Consider the following 18,755-nt stretch of genomic DNA (forward strand, 5'->3'; position numbering starts at 1 on the left):
TAACATTATTGTGCATTTTTATGCTATGGTATGAATATGAAAGATTAGCACCAGATCTAAAAATTACTTGTGAAATATCAAAGTAGATTTGCCATATGCCAAGGCAATGTAAGTTTCTTGTTTTTCCTGAAAATCAAATAATGTATTATTTTGAAATTATCCTGTTAATTCAGAAGAAAGTGTTTTATTGGACTGAAACCATGTATTTTACAACATCAAACAAGTTTCAGACTCTTTGGTTTGTTCCCTATCGAAGAAACTCTTCCAAAAGAGAAATTTGCCAGCAGTTTAGGGGCAATTTTGTTTTACACTGCTAGTTATGGCTTGAATTACTCCAGCTTCCAAATTGGTCTCTTCTTCTCTCTCCCTAATCAGTATCTTCCTGTGGCAAATTTCATTAAAACAGATTCATCTCTGGTATAACTGCATTAAAATGTCTAACCTATGCTATATTTCAGGTGTAAGACATTTGCTCAGCAGTACACAAAATCCAAAGGCAGGACAAACGCTGCCCCTCAAGACTCAGTAGAGTGATACTGGTGAGCATCAGTGATTGGATGGCATCAGCAAGGCTTTAAATTCTCACCTTAAAAGAGACAGCAATCAGAGCAAATTGGTCCTTAGGAAACGCATGGCTTGGAGCCTCTCGAGCATCACTTGCCTTCCAAGAGCAAGTTGCTGAGGGCTTGCACACCACACAGTTTGAGAGAAAGAAGGAGATGTAGGGCAGCCTCCCTCCTGTGAGGGCTGTGTTCAGCAAAACTGCCTGATAGAACTTCAAGAGCCCATCAATTCTTTCAGCAGGGCCATTCCGAATCCTCTATGCAAACAGCATTGCAGAACTACCAGCAGCAGGACCCTCTTCTCCTGGATACTCACCCCCAGCCACATAGCTGGGTCCATGGTCATCCTCAGTCCTTTCCTTTTCGGGTCTTGCATCCACAGCGAGCAGCAGCAGCACCTCCCAGACATCGCAGTGCTGACCCAGGGAGACCAAGGGCTGCTCCCACCTTTCCAGCTATTGCCTCCAGCCGCCCAATGCTGAGATGTCCCCACGTCATTTCAGCATAGGTCATTTTTGTAGCTTTTCACCGCAACAATGGGGACTAGAAACATGTTTTCACTCACCCTAAAAAAAAAAAATAATAATACAAAAAGATCTCCAAGTACCAGGCCCCAAACCTGTGCCTGCTCTGAGCTGTGCCACAGGCAGCAGGCTGAAGACAAGTCAATTTTATTACCAACAGCGATGTAGCCGTCCTGCATCCACTGAGAACAGCTAGCTCTGAGCGTTTCCAAAATACAGCCCTTGGCTTTATATTCCTGCAGCCAACTGGCAGCCCCAAAGACCACTATCACAGTGAAGTTTGGAAAAGCATCCAAAATATCTCTGGCATTACTGTTGGCTTCATTCACAGCAAATTTGATAAACCATTATTTATCAGCCACCAATAAAGCTGTTTCAATCTACATAGAATTCACATCAAATTTCAGGCTGGCAAAAAAAGACAACACTAATTTGTAAGGAAAGTAGCAGTTTCAGTTGTCAAATAAAAGAAAAATCGTCCATGCTCAGAAAATCATTACAGCTGAATTGACATTGCTAAAGGGCAAGGCACCCAGGTTAGGCATGTGTCCAATAATAATGATGGTTGTTCCTAAGGCACAAGCAGAAATGTCAATAGAGGTTGCTACCAGTACAGCTCAACTTACATGACAGCAGTGCACTACACTTTTTTTTTCTAACAGGAGTTTATAGACACGCCTATAACTACATAAATGTCAGTCAGAAAGTATTAGCTGGAACTACCTTTAAGAATAGCAAAAATCTGTTATCAGGATTATGGAAAAATAGGTGCTTGTATATTCATTAGTTTCAGTAGAATGTTTAGAAATGTCATTTTGAAATGCCTTCATTTTAAATTACACCAAGAACTTCACAAATCTGCCTCCCATCAGCTGAATGAAAAATTCACACTGTTTTTCATTTCTCAGGACATACTAAACGTTAGTCTCTGTCGCTGAGAAAGCACCCCAGGCACACTGGGTCGTTACCTCCAAGCTGTGAGGAGCCAGGCTACGTGGAGGATGCTGCTGGCAGGTGCTGTGCAGTGGCTGCCAGCTCCTGAGCTGCTTTTCTCCATCACTCCCTCACGGCCACAGTTGTCACCTTTCTTGGAATGACACTTTGAGTAGCACATAGGCATGGGACCTACATTAATGGTCAAGTGTGTCAATTAATCTGGCTGGGGCATAAGGGGAGCATCTGCTGCTGCAATTATTTGAGTGGGTTTGGGGTTTGGACATTTGCGAAGGAAGGTTGCAGGCACTCAGGTCTGGCTGGTTACTCTCCAGCGGCATTCTGGAATAGAACTGCCTGCTCACACAAGCTCCAAAGGAAAGCAGAAATCTACTGCAGCTTACCACCTTGAACGGACTGCCACACGTCAGTGCTGTCGGAGCTCATATTTCAACTTTTAAACATGTAGGATAAGGTTTTCAACAAAGCTCTGGCTCCACTCAAAGGGATCAACTCTGAGAAGAGGTCAAGACCAACCAAATTCTTGGAACCACAACTTAAAGAGTTTGGTTTTAAGTGCCAACATTGTTCTCAAATTTCACATTTCCTAAGCATATAGTACCCCCTGACCATCTGAAAGCTTTTGGAAACTCAGGTCCTGAGCTTTGCTGCTGTTCTCCATTCTGTGCACTATTTGATCAAACCTATATTACTTACTTTGCTTAAGAGTAAACCATGGTCAATGAAAAACAGACACAGATTATAGGCAAAATAAATATTTTATTGGTTTAATATACACTTTTGTTTAAGAAATCAGCCCTTGTGTGTCTTCCTAACACAATTTAAAATCTTATAAACTTTTCCATATAACATTGTTATATTTGAAACATTTTTTGATTAAAGACCTTGACATAGTGTAAAGAGTTTTAGTAGATGGAAATGGCAAATGAATAAAGAGATTCCAAACACAGCAAAATGGGATATTACATATCCACTACATGTCTATTTGACCACATAAAACCTCCAATGATTTCCAGTTTGCTCCACTGGAACAAATACGTGTTCACCAGGCTAACTGAAAATACACTCAGTGACGGATGGGGAAGGAAAAGAGATTTTTTCCATTTTCTCCATAATACAAGCAAGGTCGTTCATCCATTCCAAGTTGCACATCCTAATTGCTTTCAGAAGATCAGTACTTTTATTGCATTTTGGTTAATAGGAAGCAGAAGAGAACTTCTCTTGGTTTGACTGAAAGCAGTCAACACAAAGAGTGCTTAAAATAAGGCACTTTACTATAAAGGGATGGGCAAACAGTAAGGAAGCAAATAAAAATAATTAAAAGTTGTCTTCTACACAAAGATAAGGCTTTCAGTGTCAGAACTTTAAGTAGTTTAAGTAACCTCATGTCATTCTACCACTCTGCTAATAGTAACCGCCCCAAGAATTAACAGCATTTTTTACATCAGGATTGTTTCCTTCTTTTGAAGTGGCACTAAGTAACAGCAGTGGAAACCATTACTGGTTGTTTCAAGCTCTTAAAGTGAATCAGTTATTGCACAATAAATACCTCATAGAGGTCAGTGTTTTGGGGGGGGGGTTGTCTTTTTTTTTTTTTTTTTTAATTTTTGTAAAAAAGCTAGGCTGAATGCATGTGTGTTATTTATAAACTGCTTATGTCTGGAAATCTTCAAGTTTCATGATGCATCATTAAAGAAAGAAATTAGCTACACAAAAATTTACAACAGGGACATACAAATAAATACAAAACCTTTCAGAGACCCACAGTTTTGTTGATGCTTTAAGGAAAGTAATGAACTAGTTAAAGTGTCTAAGTCTTTATAAATGAACTCAAGGAAAGGCACACACCATAGAATCAAGCATTGAATGCAGTAGCCTATCTCAGCAGCTTTAACATCTCCTGAAGCAAAAATAACTTGACTCTTTTGCCAGTGTACGCCGCTCAAAGCAGAATCCCATAGCGTTTCGGACTACATCCAACCTTACAGAAAACAAAAAGCAAGACAAATATCTAAATTAGATTTTTGGAAGTCTGCTTGTTATGCTTAAGTATGTATTTTGATAACATTCATGGCTAAGGCAGGCAAACTACAGAAATCCTCTCACATGCTATATTCACATGCAAAGCCATCACAGAGCACACCAAAACCAAACACCAAACACCACTGCGAGAAAGCTGACAATAGCATGAGCCAAACTATAAACCGGTTGATCTTGCAAAGCTATCCAGGATTATCAGTATCCTCTGTATTTAATGAACTTCTATTTTGATCACTTATGTTTCAAGGGGAAAATGCAAACAAAGCAAGGTTTAAGTTAACAATGATATTTCATGTGACAAACAAAATAAAACCTGGTTGTGGCCATTTGCCAAAGATTACCTGCAGTACCCGTTTCATGGCTGTGTATCTTGTTTTGCAGTTGCAGATCTGCTTTGGGGTGATACAGCTGCTAATAATCCACTTACTATTTCTCGTCTTATTTCACCAACAATAGATTCCTTGATCTGAAAGGGATTAGCCAAAGTTTTAAGGTCAGCGAGTTATATAAGCAACGGATAAAACTAAATGATATTGCAGATATGCTTGACATTATTGACACACGAAAATGTACAACAGCAAAAATTCAACTGCCAAAAAAATGCAAATGGAAAAATATAAGAGGATTTCTCTTGGAAAAATAACCATAATTTTAAAGTTCTCAGAAATCATACAAATGCAAACCCTCTGGTGCTTTTGGGTTTTTTGGTTCGTTGGTTGGCTTTTATTTGTTTTTGTTTTGTTTGGTAAATATATCTGTGTTTTATACTTAGGATTAGTAGTTTTAAGTTAGGAAAAAATACATTTTTACTGTTCTGAAGTTCTGAAAATGGCATTTCAGGATACACACACCAAAAGCACCCCATATGCACCACTTTTTGACAGTAGTTGTTATCTCTTGAAAAGACAGGCAGGACCGATCTGCCTCACAAATGAATTGCGCACTAGGAAAGATCCACACCTATGAACATGAGCTGCTGTTTTCATACAAATCAAAAGGAGATGAATCCTAATTACATACTTTCAGCATCAAACACTGAACTTGAACGGTTGCTCACCCCGTCAGCTGGCCCCTGGGTATGATCTATGCCAGCAAAGACTATTTTTCACAGGACTGTGACAAAGCATTTACTCATTAAATTTTGCATAAAACAAACCCAGGAGTTACTGTGAGCAGGCACCTGAGTGTGGCTGAGGCTAGAACAGAGGAAGAACAGAGCACTGACGGCTACGTAAAAGGGAGCAAACCCCAGTTCTACAACAGCGTATTATGCTGGAAAGGAGCACAGTATGACAAAGAAAAATAACACGGGCTGCTCTCACAAGTATGAGAAATCTTTGGCACCAACTCATTTTTTGGATTGTCTTCACTTGAGGAAGCACTGATAAGTCAGACACTGTTCCAAGCACGGGGAGGATGATGATGGTAAGAGAACGGAGCGGGGTCAGAGCCGGAGCCCAGCCACTGGGGTCACTCACTGGGGCACCCACCAGCCAGTTAAGCCCACTTTTCTTCTTCTTATGAAAAGGGCAAATAATTTCCTGGCATGAATAGCTGATCTTGGACTGAAGAAAATACTGTTCACAGTGTCACTTTAAAGTAGCTTTCAAGTGCCTGAGTAGTGGTAATGAACACAAGATTCAATGCCAGAAAAAAAGCTCAAATTTCTAACCCTGGTATTGCCAGTAACAAATCCCTTCATGTTGTGATGCCTCACCAATACCATGGGAATAATAGTTACTCAAACCCAGCCTTCCCAATGGCATAGCCCTCTCATCATCTCCACGATCATCTTGCAATTCTTGTAAGTCTCCCCTTTTCCTGGTGCGTCAAAAGTATTAAGGAACAACGTCAGAAGGGTGGCAACGGCATTAGCAACAGGTTATTTATCCGTTGTTCTCACTGGCAAGCAATTCAATCCCTAAACTATTAGTGGCAAAGTTCCTTATTTCACTACTGCTTTGCATCAAGCAGAAATTCAGAGACTCTAATATTATTGGGAAACAGGTTTCCAGTTGGGTTGTTAGCTGATTAACTGACCAAAGAAAAACCAGTGTGTCACAGGACCTGGCTTACTGATGGCTCAAGTCCTAAGGATGTCTACACCAATGCACACAGGGATGTACAATGCTTTAGGACCACTGTCAGTACAGTAAGGGCTTTGGGATTTAGAAACACTGGCACAGGGAAACAGCCCCCCAGCTGTCTATCAGCCCACTGTCCTAAGAGCCCTGCACTGCTCTCATCACTTTCCTTCTCCAGTATCACACAGGGTGGGTCTGTGACTACACTACAAAGCAGTTATTCAGTGCCTTTCCCTCACCAGATAGACAAAAATAAACCTCATTTTCCAAAGAAAACTGATAAAAGCTTCCCAAATCAGCAAGTAAATGGCCTAGTATGACAGTCTCAAGGCGAGGTGAAGCAGCTCCTGTTCTGTCCTCAGCTCTTCCAACAACTTCTGGCTTGACCTTGGTGGGTCCCTCGAGCCCTCTGCCTCTCACCTTCCCACCCTGACAGAACAAGGACACTGCTGCTTCTTTTCCCTGCCACTGCTTCCTCCCTCCTTTCCAGACTCATCATGGCCATTCTTGCGTGGCAAGCATGGCATCAATTTCTGCAGTGACTCAGTCCCATGCATGTGTCATGACAATTGCCAATGTTTGCCTTTTTCATTACACACAATTTAGGGCAAGGTGCACCTTCCCATTTACTCTGCAGAAGGCACAGCCCACTGCCAAGGTTTCTTCCATACAAAAGAGAGAGGCAGTCAATGAACGCTCCGCTGGTATGTTTAGCAGTTGAGTGAAAAACTGATCATATCAAAGGGGAGAGAACTCCCTCATTTATGGTACATATACTACATTGATACAACACTAACATTCAATATTGCATTAACAAAACAGTACCACATTCATAGAGAGCTTTACTATAGTAAACCAGTGATCCTTCTCCCTGCGAAAAAATTAGCATAACTGCAATATTACGTTCCTGCTAAATAATGAACTGACTGAGAGTGAAATGTGCCACAGCAACAATTCTGGAGATGGGTGTTCTTCATCTACTGATGGAAAATGAGCGCGAAGCTTTCACAGTCCTCATACTCCTGATATGAGTTACATTTTCTAAATCAAAATAATTATTTTCTACTCTATTTTCTTCTCGTGCTACTTCCTCATGGCAGCAGCTGGTGAGTTTTATGCTCAAGATAGTAAGAAGAGGAATTCTATGCCTGCACAGGGGGAATATGAACAACCAACAGACATTTTTGATTGATGCTGAGTGAACATGGATTTGAATGGAAAAGGTAAGATTCTCTATAAAACCATCTCTCCACCCCATTAAGACCCATTACAGCCTCTTAAAAAAGATGTTAACAGGAAAAACATACATTTCTTTAAAGTGTAACTTCATTAAATGTCATTTACAATAGAGAACTGTTAGCAAAACCAAAACCTGTACCATTCTCATGCAGAAAGCTTTTTAAACTATCACACCTCTTAAACTACAGAAGAGCAGAGAGGGCCTGGCGGCACTCCTAGTAACACTGTGACCTACGAGTCAAGCAGTGTGTGCTTCATGTGATACTTCTGTGGAGGTCAGGCTGTAGTTTCCTCAAAACAAGAGGGCTTCTGTTCAACGTTTTAACATTTCAGATTGTTGAATGCTTTTCTGTGGGAGTTAGTCAATTAATGCTAAAAGTTAACACCATGGGGTTTTCTAATGCCAGCAAATAGTTACAGGTCAAAGCTCACTTGCATTACAACCCACCCAGGCATATTCTGAAACACTGCCTGACTTCTCTTTCCCCAACACAAGGTCATGCAGCTACAGAGAATGGGAGGAATAAGCAAGGGTTTAACATTTGTGAGTGCAGACATCAAGAATGCAACCTACCAGATTTCTTCTTTTGACAATGAAACTGGAATTCCTTTGCTAACAACAAGGCCACTTAAGGAAGACATTTCAATTTATGCTCTGTTTTAGCTCTTATGAAATACAAAAGATTTTCCTGACCAGTATTTAATAGCATATTCTGTTTCTGCAGAAACTACCAGGAGCTTTGAGCCAATGCATCTTCATTCTGACCTGCAAAACTTCTCACGTTGAGAATGAGAGCAGAAACCAGGCTGACAATGAAGTTAAACTGAGGGACAATCTCTGTGTGCACAAACATTTGCGAAGTGAGTTAAGCTCAGCTATTTGCTGACTACTCATCTTTGAATAGCAGCTTCTCAGTTCAGTGCAGATTCTTTCTGCATTACAATGTCCTCAGTGCCACATAACCCAAAGAACAATCTCTGTGCAAAGAGTACACATCTTTATTTGCTATCAATTAATGAAGTTAAAGAGGGACTTTCACACAGGCTAACCTCAGAGAAAATATTGGCTGAAATAACTCTGTACTTTGACTCCAGCTCCCTTTATTGTCTCTGCCGCTCTTACAGTACATTTGAATTACAGCTCTCCTTCCTCTCTGTTTCTCCTTTAGCAATCCTCCACTACGACACCACTCCTCTGACACACAGGTTTTTACAGAAGGGCTGAATACAAATGCAATATCCTGGCTTCACTTCAGAATCAGCAGCAGAGCGCAATGCAAGATAAATATGTGCCAGTCTCTAAGCATTCGGCAAGAAATCCCTTTAAAAAGGCATGAAAGAAAAGAAAAATGAACCAGAATTTGGGACGTCTAGGAGTATTTTATGACCTTTCCAAAACAAGATCTTTCCCAAGACTCCTTTCAATTTTAGCTGCTTTAGAGAAGATGGCGGCAGAAGGGTGGCAGAGGGGGAATACATTTCAAAACTGAATGCTTGCCCCCCTGCCTCATTCACTCCTTTGCTTTCAAAGTGGAGGTGTAAAGTTGTAGCATCACAAGCTCCACTGGAAAGATCTGTAAAGATCAGTGATGGTCAGAAGGTTTGCTGGTACCTCACTGCGAGCTGACTGCGGTGCCCGTCCTTCCACAGGGTAATGGCACTTTCCATAACTCATCCCACTGACTCTAATGGGGCTACTGATGGGGTGAAGTACTATTCAGCATCATAAGGCTACTTATTGAAAGCTGGTCTCCATTTCACCTCACTGCCAAATTGCATCCTTTTTTAACACCAGCAGTTCACTGGTCATTAATGCTTGTGGCTACGTATTATTCTTTGCACTCTCAGCTCCGGTTATTTATGGTGTTACCCAAAGGTAAACAAAGTAAGTACCTTCACATCCTTCCAGACTTCATCTTCTATAAGAACACCCCTTAGTAATGCTCTACTGCTTCACAAATCTCACTGTGCAAGTGTAAAGTGCCTATGCATAGCAAAGCCCACAGTGAGTCAGCCAAGAAAATATCTCCACTTTGCAAAGACAGATGCAGCAGAATCTTGTGGTCAGATGATGAGTGAAAGGAAAGCTTATGGTCCAGTACACCCTGCCTCTTTCTGTGCTGAGAGAAGAGGACTGAAGCTGTGCCAAAAGATTCCTCTGGGATCACAGCTCCTGTTCTATCATGAGATGAGCAGCCTGCCTCTCATCTGTTTGAAAACCAAAGCTAAGGCAAAGCTGGTTCCAGTTATATACAGACTCAACACAAGCAGACCTGGATGGCACTTACAGCCTGGTCTGTTGTACATTCCTGAGCACGATACCCCTCCTGGCCTTTCCAGTGGTTTGCAGCAGAGCCACATAAAAGCTTCAAGGGACAAGCTAAAGGCTAAGGGTCGAATGACCTCCAGCTAAAGGCTAAGTGGTGCCTCTCCAGTGAAGGAGAAGGAACAAAACTCACAGGTTCTCATTTCCCATTTCTGTATTCACAACAGAGAGAGCACTGCATTTGGGAACAAGAAGTTTCTTTTGCTTCCTTTTCCCATTTATACTGCTTGCCATAAGGCTTTCTGTCATGTCACTGACAAACAAAACATCCAGTTTTAGTCCTGTTTTTCAGCCTGGCCCACAGGAAAAATAACCAAGCACCCTTCACTTTCATTGACTGCCAACAAAACTAGTTCAACAGCATTGGTCCAACATCAGTCTTAAAGTCTGAAATAACTTCTCATCTGACTAGAGCTTGCTTCACTTACACTTCTACAGATCTTCGTAGTTTGGGGCAGAGGGACTGGGAAAGTATTTTTAACATTTACTACAGAGTTTTTTCAGGAACAGCAATTCATTAATCAAAGTAACACCAACCTGGCTTTTTATCAAGCACATATGACACAGAAATTTTCACTTGTGACTCTGAAATAATGCTGCTTAACCACGTAGTAGAGATGGCAAATTCCTTCTCACCCAGACTTAGAGTGGCAACAAGTGACCAAGTTACGTGCTAACCGCTATCACTGAAAAACCATCTACTGCCTTGCACAAGAATACAACTGTGGCTTGAAAATCGAGTCACAAGCTCCGAGCCTTCAGAAATAGTACAGTAACAGTATGGAGCCTTGGCTTGAGAGGAAAGAGAAAACCTAGTGGCCAAGAGTTATAGACAGCCTGTCTCTAGGTTTCAGTAAACACGGTTCAAACATCAGCCCCTCTCTCCTCACCTCCCGTATGACTTGCTGCAGCTCCTCCTGCTCCATGCTTTTGTGGATTTCATCAACCGAAGGCACGACAGGGACTTTATCAAGTTTGCGCTCCACCTCTGGCTTGGAGTCTGCAAGCTCCTCAGAGCTTTCCACCTGCTGCCCAGCACCTGCTCTCACCGGGGGTGTTGGTGTTAAGGCAACAGATGCTCGGTATAACTTCTTGCTTTGACCCTTAGACTTTCTCATTAGTTCAGATGATCCAACACCAGCTTTTCTACCTGCGTGACCAGAGCACACTGAAGAGGAATCAGAGTTTCCATGGGAGAATACTGACTCTGTACCCTCTGCCGGGAGAGTTTCCAGTCCAAGATCTCCTAGTCCTAAACCCAGTTCAGACTTGAGAAATGACTGTTCTCGAATAAGTTCGGAGACCTAAGGATTCAGAAAAGAAAGAGTCCTAAATATGCATATTAAAAAGTCACATATAGACACAACTATGCTTTCTGGTTATTCATTCACTTACTCATTCTGTCCATGTAACAAATATAGCTATAAAATAAATACGTGCTTTGCCTTTATGATTGCAACAAAGAGGATCATAAAAAGGAATGGGCTTTTTTGAAAGCCAACATAAATACAAAGTGAGGCAGTTCCCCAAGCCACTGACTTTTGCAATACAGATGCATCCTGCCAGAGCCGTTGACATAGACACATGTAAAGGCTTGATCTTGTTTTTCTTTACTAGAACAATTCAAGTTTGTTCTTTCCTTCCTGAAATCTTTGAACTACTTGTTTTTGATAGCATAAAATGCACAGAAAAATAAGAAATAATTTTCCTTGGAAAACTCACTATGTAGTTATTGCATCAACTAAATGCCAATGACATCTCACTTCTATGTATTCCTTTTAAAAACAAACAAGAGTTCACAGCTACTTACACCTATATTTAACATTGCTTAAGGAAAAACGCAGCTGTTCTCAACAGAACTATTAAGGTCAGTAAAGTATTTCAAAACTGTGTCAAATGAATCTCCTGCAACCTTTTCTGAGAAATTCCTTCCCAGTTCTTTTTCTTAGTAAAACATACAGCACACAACAATTACTTACTGGTTCAATGACATTCAATGGAGAAGGGCAGGACAGATTATCAGCACTTCTGCTTCCATACATACCCTGAAAAAGTAAGTCAAGTTAATGCATTGAGGATTTTTATAGAGTTGTCAGAAGCCAATATATGAACATGTTGTGTCTCGGATGACTTTCTGTCAAAGCAGAAACTCAGAAACAGGAAGCAAAGCTGGCTGGAGAAAGTTTATTTCAGACATTTTTAAAGCTGGCCCTCCTTCTATAAAAGGATTTACAAATAAAAAGATTTTTATATGGTTCAAAGAATGCAAGTTTGGCTTGGGATCACAGTAATACCATATTTTCCTATTCTTGCATTTCAATTTTTTTCCCATGACAAAATACTGAAAAGGAAGATGTGGCCTGTGCTGCTTCTACAGAATAGAATTGGCTAAGAAAGAGGAATGAAATGCAGGAAGAAAATATGATACTTTTCATTTGTGCTTCATTTGTTTGGCTGATGACAGAATTGCAGCAGAAAAAAGAGGAACAGTCTTCTGTTGAGTGAAGAAGGAGAGAAAGTATATCACCATGCCACCAATAAACATATGCAAGTGTCTTTTTTATCCCCTCTCTTGTGCTTCTGGGGACCGTCTGTGGTAGGAGAGCATTTCCCACTGTTTGGCAGGGAGCCACACGTTCATCTGAAGCAGTTATAAAAAGCAATAGAGGGGAAAATTGAAGATGACGACTGTATTTTCCTGGTTTGGGTTGATTGGTTGGTTTTGTTTTGTTGATTGGTTGTTGTTTGTTTGCTTGTTTGTTTCTGGTTGTGGCAGGTTCTTGTTGTTGTTTGGTTTTTGTCCATTTGGTTTTTGTCCCCCATGGATTGGCAGAGCTAGAGGGGAAGCACAACCCATTTCTTGGGAGACAAACACTGCATGTTTCTGATCCATCTGTCCTCACTTCAAAAGTAAGAAAACCAGTGTAGGGAAGCTCTAGAAAGACCATCCTCACGCCTCAAGGATTTTAGACATGAGCACTACCTACCAAAACTGTGAGAATTCAGGGTCATGACAAAGAAAAAGAAGAAGAGGTTTGAAATCTCAGACTTAGCACTCCAGAAGATATGTCTTGATACATAACAACACCAAGGAAATCCCTCTATTCACACCCCTTTCCCCAAGACAAACCACGGACTGAAACCAATAAAATATGACCCCGATAATACACACGGCATCATTAGATTGCCCAGATTTCACTGCATTCTAAGAGTTTTAACAGTTATGAGATATTAAAATTACACTGAGAAAACATACAATATTGTTGAGAAAGAAATACTTACTATGTGTGTCTGAGGTCTGTAAGGTGAAGACATGTGCAGACTTCTCAGCTGGTCTTCCAAAGCAAGTAGACGTTCTTCTAACTGCATCTCTAACTCCTGTAGCTCCATGCGAACAGACTTTCTCAAGCTCTGTAGCTGATCAGCTTCGTATCTATACCAAGTGCATCACAAAAAGAACAAGGGCATTTACTGCACTCAGTAGCACACCACAAAGGGGGAACTGAACAGGACAGTCCCGCAAGGAAAGGACTTTATACAAGGGGATTCAAAGTGCAACACAGAAAATTCCTGTTTCAGGGAAAAATTAGCTAAACGTCTAGACAGAAATATTTCTCCATTTATAGAAAATACGTATCACTCCATGGAGAAAACTAAGCCACATAGTGTATCACAGAACGTTCTCTGAAAATTTTAGCTTTAAATTCTTAAATATGTGCAAGCAGAAGTCAGCATTTATACATGTATCAAATCCAATTTAAAACCAGTAACAACAAAAATTACAGAGCAATGCAGTAATTGCATATTACTTCTTCTGTTTGTTACTAGATTCCCAAGCAGTCACACCTACATTTTGGCCAGGACGCCATTGCATAAGAAAGCCAACTGATTTCAAACACATTTACTTTTAAAGTGACTAGTCAAGAGCTGATTCAACTAAAGTAAATATGTAGGCAGTTTTGAAAATTGTTCCGGATCAGCGGCTGCTGCAACTCATGGTGAGCACAAACACACGGAGCCAGAACATGAATGCCATCTGTAGCCTGACAAGTAGGCACTGTAAGTTGGAAAAGCACCTGAATACTAAAATATTTGGTTTTTATTTACATCTACAAAGATGGGGGAAAAAAAAAATCTAAGATTAAAATCTTTAAGAATTTTTTACGCCTATATCCTATGTTCAAGTATTCTATAATAAAAGTCCTTAAAATCCACAGCTGTAAAATCACCTCAGAGAAAGGATGAAGAAAAAAAAATCCCATCAATTAATGAGAAATAGGGATCAGAAGAAACAAAGAGGAAAAGACTCTGAAATTAGGAAGTGTGAAGAAGAGAGTAAACAAGTTTTTGGCAAAAACTCAGCTCCAACCCTGTTCAAACCGAAACTAATAGTTGTTTTGCTCTGATTTGAGAAGCAACAACAAATTTCCTTGAGTTGCTGAAGTACTTTCTTTTTTTAAAAAGATCATCTTACCTTTCCTCTTCTGTCATGTGCTGATAAACTGTTGTTTGTTGACGTAACATAGTCAATTCCAAATCCATCATTTGGGTTCTAAATAAGTTTAGATTTCGCCTTACCACTTGTAGCTCCTGGAAAGTATTCTGGAGGAGAAAGGAAAAAAAATGCACTAACCAAAAAACCACAACATAATATTGTGTTACGTGGAAAAACTGAATTTAAATAAGTCTGGATCTTATAACCACATGTGCCCAGATGTGCCCTTGAGTCAAGCAGAACCTCAGCAACTCCAGTATACGACAGAGGCTGCATGTTGTGAACTCACATTAATTCAAGAAAGCAACATTTTTAGATGTCTCATACAAGCATACACATGAAAGGATTTCCATGTATTTAGATGAATTCATTTTTAATATTATTTGCAGGATGGAGTCATCTGTTATCTCTTGAGAGCAAAAACAGAGAATTGCCCAAAGTTAGCACAATCTGTGGCACATTTAGGATGTTTCTTTGTGTTTCATACTGACTAAGTACCACTGTGTGAACACGGTCACTTACTTCGTAGAGAGGTAGAATGGATGATCTCTGAGTAGTGTAACTGGTGGCCGCTGAAAGATCCTGACCCCTCATCACAGGGTACTAGAGAAGAAACAAGCAATTTGAAATGGGAAAGTCAACTATCTCCTTTCAGAACTCATCTTCCCAAGCGCACAGATGAGTATCAGCCACTGCTAAACACAACCTTGCTGGCATCGCAATTTCTGCTGTCTATGTAAATATTATATCAGGAAAGGGAAACCTTACAAAATGGCAGTGCCAGCTCTTAGCTGAAGCATGTGCACCAAAGCTCTGTAATGCAAATGTGCTGCAGGTGAAAAACCAAATTAACCCCGTCTGACACTGTAAGTAGGAGTAAAAGCCGAATTTTCCTGCTGCAGGCATGTTATGCCTGAAAATTCAGTAGTCTCAGCTAATGGTAAGAACAACTTGGAAAACAGAACTGAGCAAATTGAAGTGTGACATTTTCAAATCATTATTACAGTCACGTTTGTCACAGGGTTTTGCTCAGTTCTTAGTTTTGGGGTTTTTTTGGTTGATTTTGGTTTTTAATCTCACTACATTGCCTACATGCAAAGACCTCTGCATGATAATGAACTCTCAGGAAGAGTGTTGAAGAATTTCTCTTCGCATGTTGCATCAACACATGGAGCAAGCAGATAAAATTAAGGGGCTGTTAAATGTAGGGACATGACACAACAAGGAACAGTGGAAACAGCAAAAACATTCACCTTTTCATATGCGAAAAAGATAGCTTGTCCAATATAATTTTGAAAGAATTAAAAGGACTATTGACTTAGCATGGAAACTTTGAAGCATGTCCATTCACCCAGAGGAGTTTTGCTCAAACATGATCAGATCAAGTGGATGTTTGGGGTTTTTTTCCTCTCCCAGTTCTCTGTTCTATCAGGAATTTATCTGCTCCTCTTTATTCCTTCCTAAAATCAGAGTCATGTATTCAAAACATCTCAACTTTTTCATTAGCAGCTGAGTATGCTATGGGCCAAACTTGATCTTGGCAGTAAGAAAAAGCAGCACCAGGGAACTGTGTATTTTAAGTGAGATGCTTCCATACAAACTTGTGTAATGAGAAGGACCAAGCACCCAAATTGGAACTAGTCTAGACGAATTATGCTGAAAATAGAACAAGTGGGCTAGGAGATATTATTATCCCTTCTGATACTGATTTTTTTTTTTTTTTTTTTAAGCAAACCAGCTCGAGCATAAGTTATGGACATAACACAAAGATTTTTTCTTCAGCAGGTTTAGTTAGCACAGTATAAGTGATAAAAGTGCTGTAGCACACTACAACCTTACCCACATTAAGGCTGCAATTGGTTCCCAAGAGGAAATTTTACAAAGAAGGTTAAATTCTGCAAATGCTTACTCTCAGGCACACTGTCCACTACCTTGAGCAATGACTGACTTAAACCACAGCTATCTCAGATTTCCACTGCAGAGCTGTGTCCCAGTGCCCAGGCTTGCTCCAAGAAGCAAAGCCAGCCAATATAGTCAGGATGGAACAGCCTCTAACTTTTGACAAGTGGCAAAGTAAAACAAAACAACAATTAAATGCAAGAATAATGAAGCACAGGAAAGATGATAATTTGCCACTTTAAACAGAAGCTCCTGAAACAGCAGCAAATCAAACCTGCACAAAATACAATTTTTTCCTGATCTGCTGTATCATGCAAAGGAATATTCAGATTAACATTCTGGTTTTGTAAAGATAAAATAAGAAGCCTCTTTGCCCAAGGTAAAAATTTGGCTTCTCCTTACCTGTGAGAGGTTCTGCAGGGAGTTTCTGATGTCATGTAGGACCCTGCGCAGCTGCATCTCCACAGTGGAGGGAGGGTTGAGGGCATGAGATCGATGAGGAAACACAGCATGCCTCGGAGAGAAGGGACAGCCAAACGGGGAAAGCAAGGTGCCAAAGGAAGAGCCAGAGATGCTTGGGACGCTGTGGGTGCTCAGCGTCCTCATGTGCTCACAGAGGGGTCTGTCCTGCCACTCAGCAGGGAGGGAGTGGAGGGAGCATGTTGACTGGGACATATGTGCTGGCGTGTGCAGCGGGCAGCTCTGTACCCTGGTGGGACTGGGCTCCTCAGACAGTTTGCTGGGCCCAGTTTGGGGCACTTCTTTCTTGGAGGATGAAGGCGCAATGAACAGCGTGGATTTGCACACCGGCGGGCTGGCAGCTGCCTCAGCCTCACTTTTGTCATTCTCAGACACTGGTTTCTCATCTTCTTCCACACGTGTGTACTTGTAGGTGAAAGAAGGAGGACTGCACAGAGTCTCTTTTCCTGGAGTTAACTGGACATTCACAGAGGACACCACTTTCACTGGATTCAGCAATGCAGCTGGGAGAGACTGAGACCGCCTCAGCGGATAGCCTGATTCAGCAAACCAGAGTCTCTGCTTCCTCAGGAGATCTTTTGACTTAAGCAGAGTGCGTCCAGCCCTGGAATCAGATGTGCTGATGATCCTCATCTCGGCTCTTTGTAGAGCAACGTGCACCCTGTCCACGGAAGATGGGGAGGAGCTGCCGCCTTCCAGAGACTCCATTGACTTGAGGATATGGTGCGTGTGGTACTGAGGAAACTCAAACACACTGCCTTCCTCCAGCAGGTTGAATTCTTTCTGCTCACTAGAAATGTCCTCCTCTTTGGAGCTGACCTCTCCTTGGACTGTCTCCAGTATATGAGATGACTTGCTTTCTCCTCCTTGATTTTGTTCAGTTTCGTAGTCAACTTTTGTGTCTTTGCTCCTTCTGTTCTCAGAAGGTGCCCCTACCTTTCGCCTTTCTACTTGAGAGATAATATCCTCTTCATCATCGTCATCATCATCATCATCATCTTCTTCCTCCTCCTCAAACTTATTGAAACAGGACAGTTCCTTGGTTATTGGGGTCTTCTGTTCCTCACTATGTGATGTCACGGTTGTCTCACTGTCACAGCTGTCAGCACTGCTTCCCATGCCCTGCAAAGACTCCTGAACCTAGGGAAGATACAAGCCAGCAAAGGGGTGAACATACTGGACACTCAGCTGCCACCTTCCCAGGGGTCAGGCTGAGAGTCCAAGTCCATATTCATTGAGCATTGTGGAGAGAAGTAGAATGAATAATACAAAATGCAAGAGAAACAGTGAATGAGCGCCAAGAAACCAGAATACCAGAGATGTTAGAAGCACACTGAAGTACAGCACCAAATGGAGATGGTTAAAAAAATAAAAACAAACTGTTCACACATTTCTTTGATTTGACAATAAACACTTTATTGCCAGAAGAACAGAAGCAGTAGCAGAATAAAAGAGTAAAAAGCCAGTATTTCAGGTAGTGATGGCAAAGGGATAGCAGGGTGGAAGCATGTGGCATCTCCCACACACAAAGTTTCACAGTGAACACTGACACACAGTGATGGTGGTATTAGGGAATGCATACAGAGAAGTGAGGAGAACTGCAGACTGCAGGGAAACTAGTGTCACGGGACAACACTAAGAATAGGAAAACCAGTCTTCCTGTATACTCAGCCTGTTTTAAGTCACAGAATTGTCTGAGACCTGGCAACTCACATAAGGCTGCTAAGCACTATTGAAGACTGCATCCATAAGCATCCATCCTCCTTTTCTTCTTCCTAATATTTCTTCCCCTTTTCATTCTAAATCACAGTTTAAAACAGCATGTGTGCGGGAGATGCTAATTAAATAGTTAACAAATGGCAGGGAGAGCATCTCTGAGACAGGTAAAAAAGAGAGATCTATGGATTACAAAGCACATTCCTTAGGCTGGCCTGATTGACTACTATATTTACAAGTGGACAAGACATTTTCATAAGAATATGTGTTATTAAGTACGGTCTTGGAAGTTCACCATAGCTGACATACGAACTAGAAATTTAGAGAAGTTTCTCCCATTTCTAATTTCTGCAGTTCTCACTGCCATTAGGATACCAAATATGAGTTTCTTCTAGAGAGATTAGTACATCAGGCAATAGTTCCTTCTCCAACCAT

At 41.1% G+C, this 18,755-nt stretch overlaps 1 protein-coding gene across 1 annotated transcript in view; it reads right to left on the reverse strand.

Moving 5' to 3' along the window:
- Nucleotides 1–3,171: 3,171 nt before the first annotated feature.
- ITPRID2 (ITPR interacting domain containing 2) overlaps nucleotides 3,172–18,755 on the reverse strand; it is a 40,425-nt gene continuing 24,841 nt past the window's right edge. Inside the window, exons 11-18 of the mRNA XM_080347008.1 lie at nucleotides 16,527–17,744; nucleotides 14,748–14,828; nucleotides 14,205–14,332; nucleotides 13,013–13,163; nucleotides 11,710–11,775; nucleotides 10,621–11,034; nucleotides 4,423–4,547; nucleotides 3,172–4,022 (exon numbers count right to left, since the gene is read on the reverse strand). Of these exons, the coding sequence (XP_080203134.1) occupies nucleotides 4,437–4,547; nucleotides 10,621–11,034; nucleotides 11,710–11,775; nucleotides 13,013–13,163; nucleotides 14,205–14,332; nucleotides 14,748–14,828; nucleotides 16,527–17,744 (2,169 nt within the window). The 3' untranslated portion in view covers nucleotides 3,172–4,022; nucleotides 4,423–4,436. The remainder of the gene's footprint in view (nucleotides 4,023–4,422; nucleotides 4,548–10,620; nucleotides 11,035–11,709; nucleotides 11,776–13,012; nucleotides 13,164–14,204; nucleotides 14,333–14,747; nucleotides 14,829–16,526; nucleotides 17,745–18,755) is intronic.

This window comes from Nesoenas mayeri (genome assembly GCF_963082525.1).
Source record: "Nesoenas mayeri genome assembly, chromosome: 6".
Taxonomy (NCBI): domain Eukaryota; kingdom Metazoa; phylum Chordata; class Aves; order Columbiformes; family Columbidae; genus Nesoenas; species Nesoenas mayeri.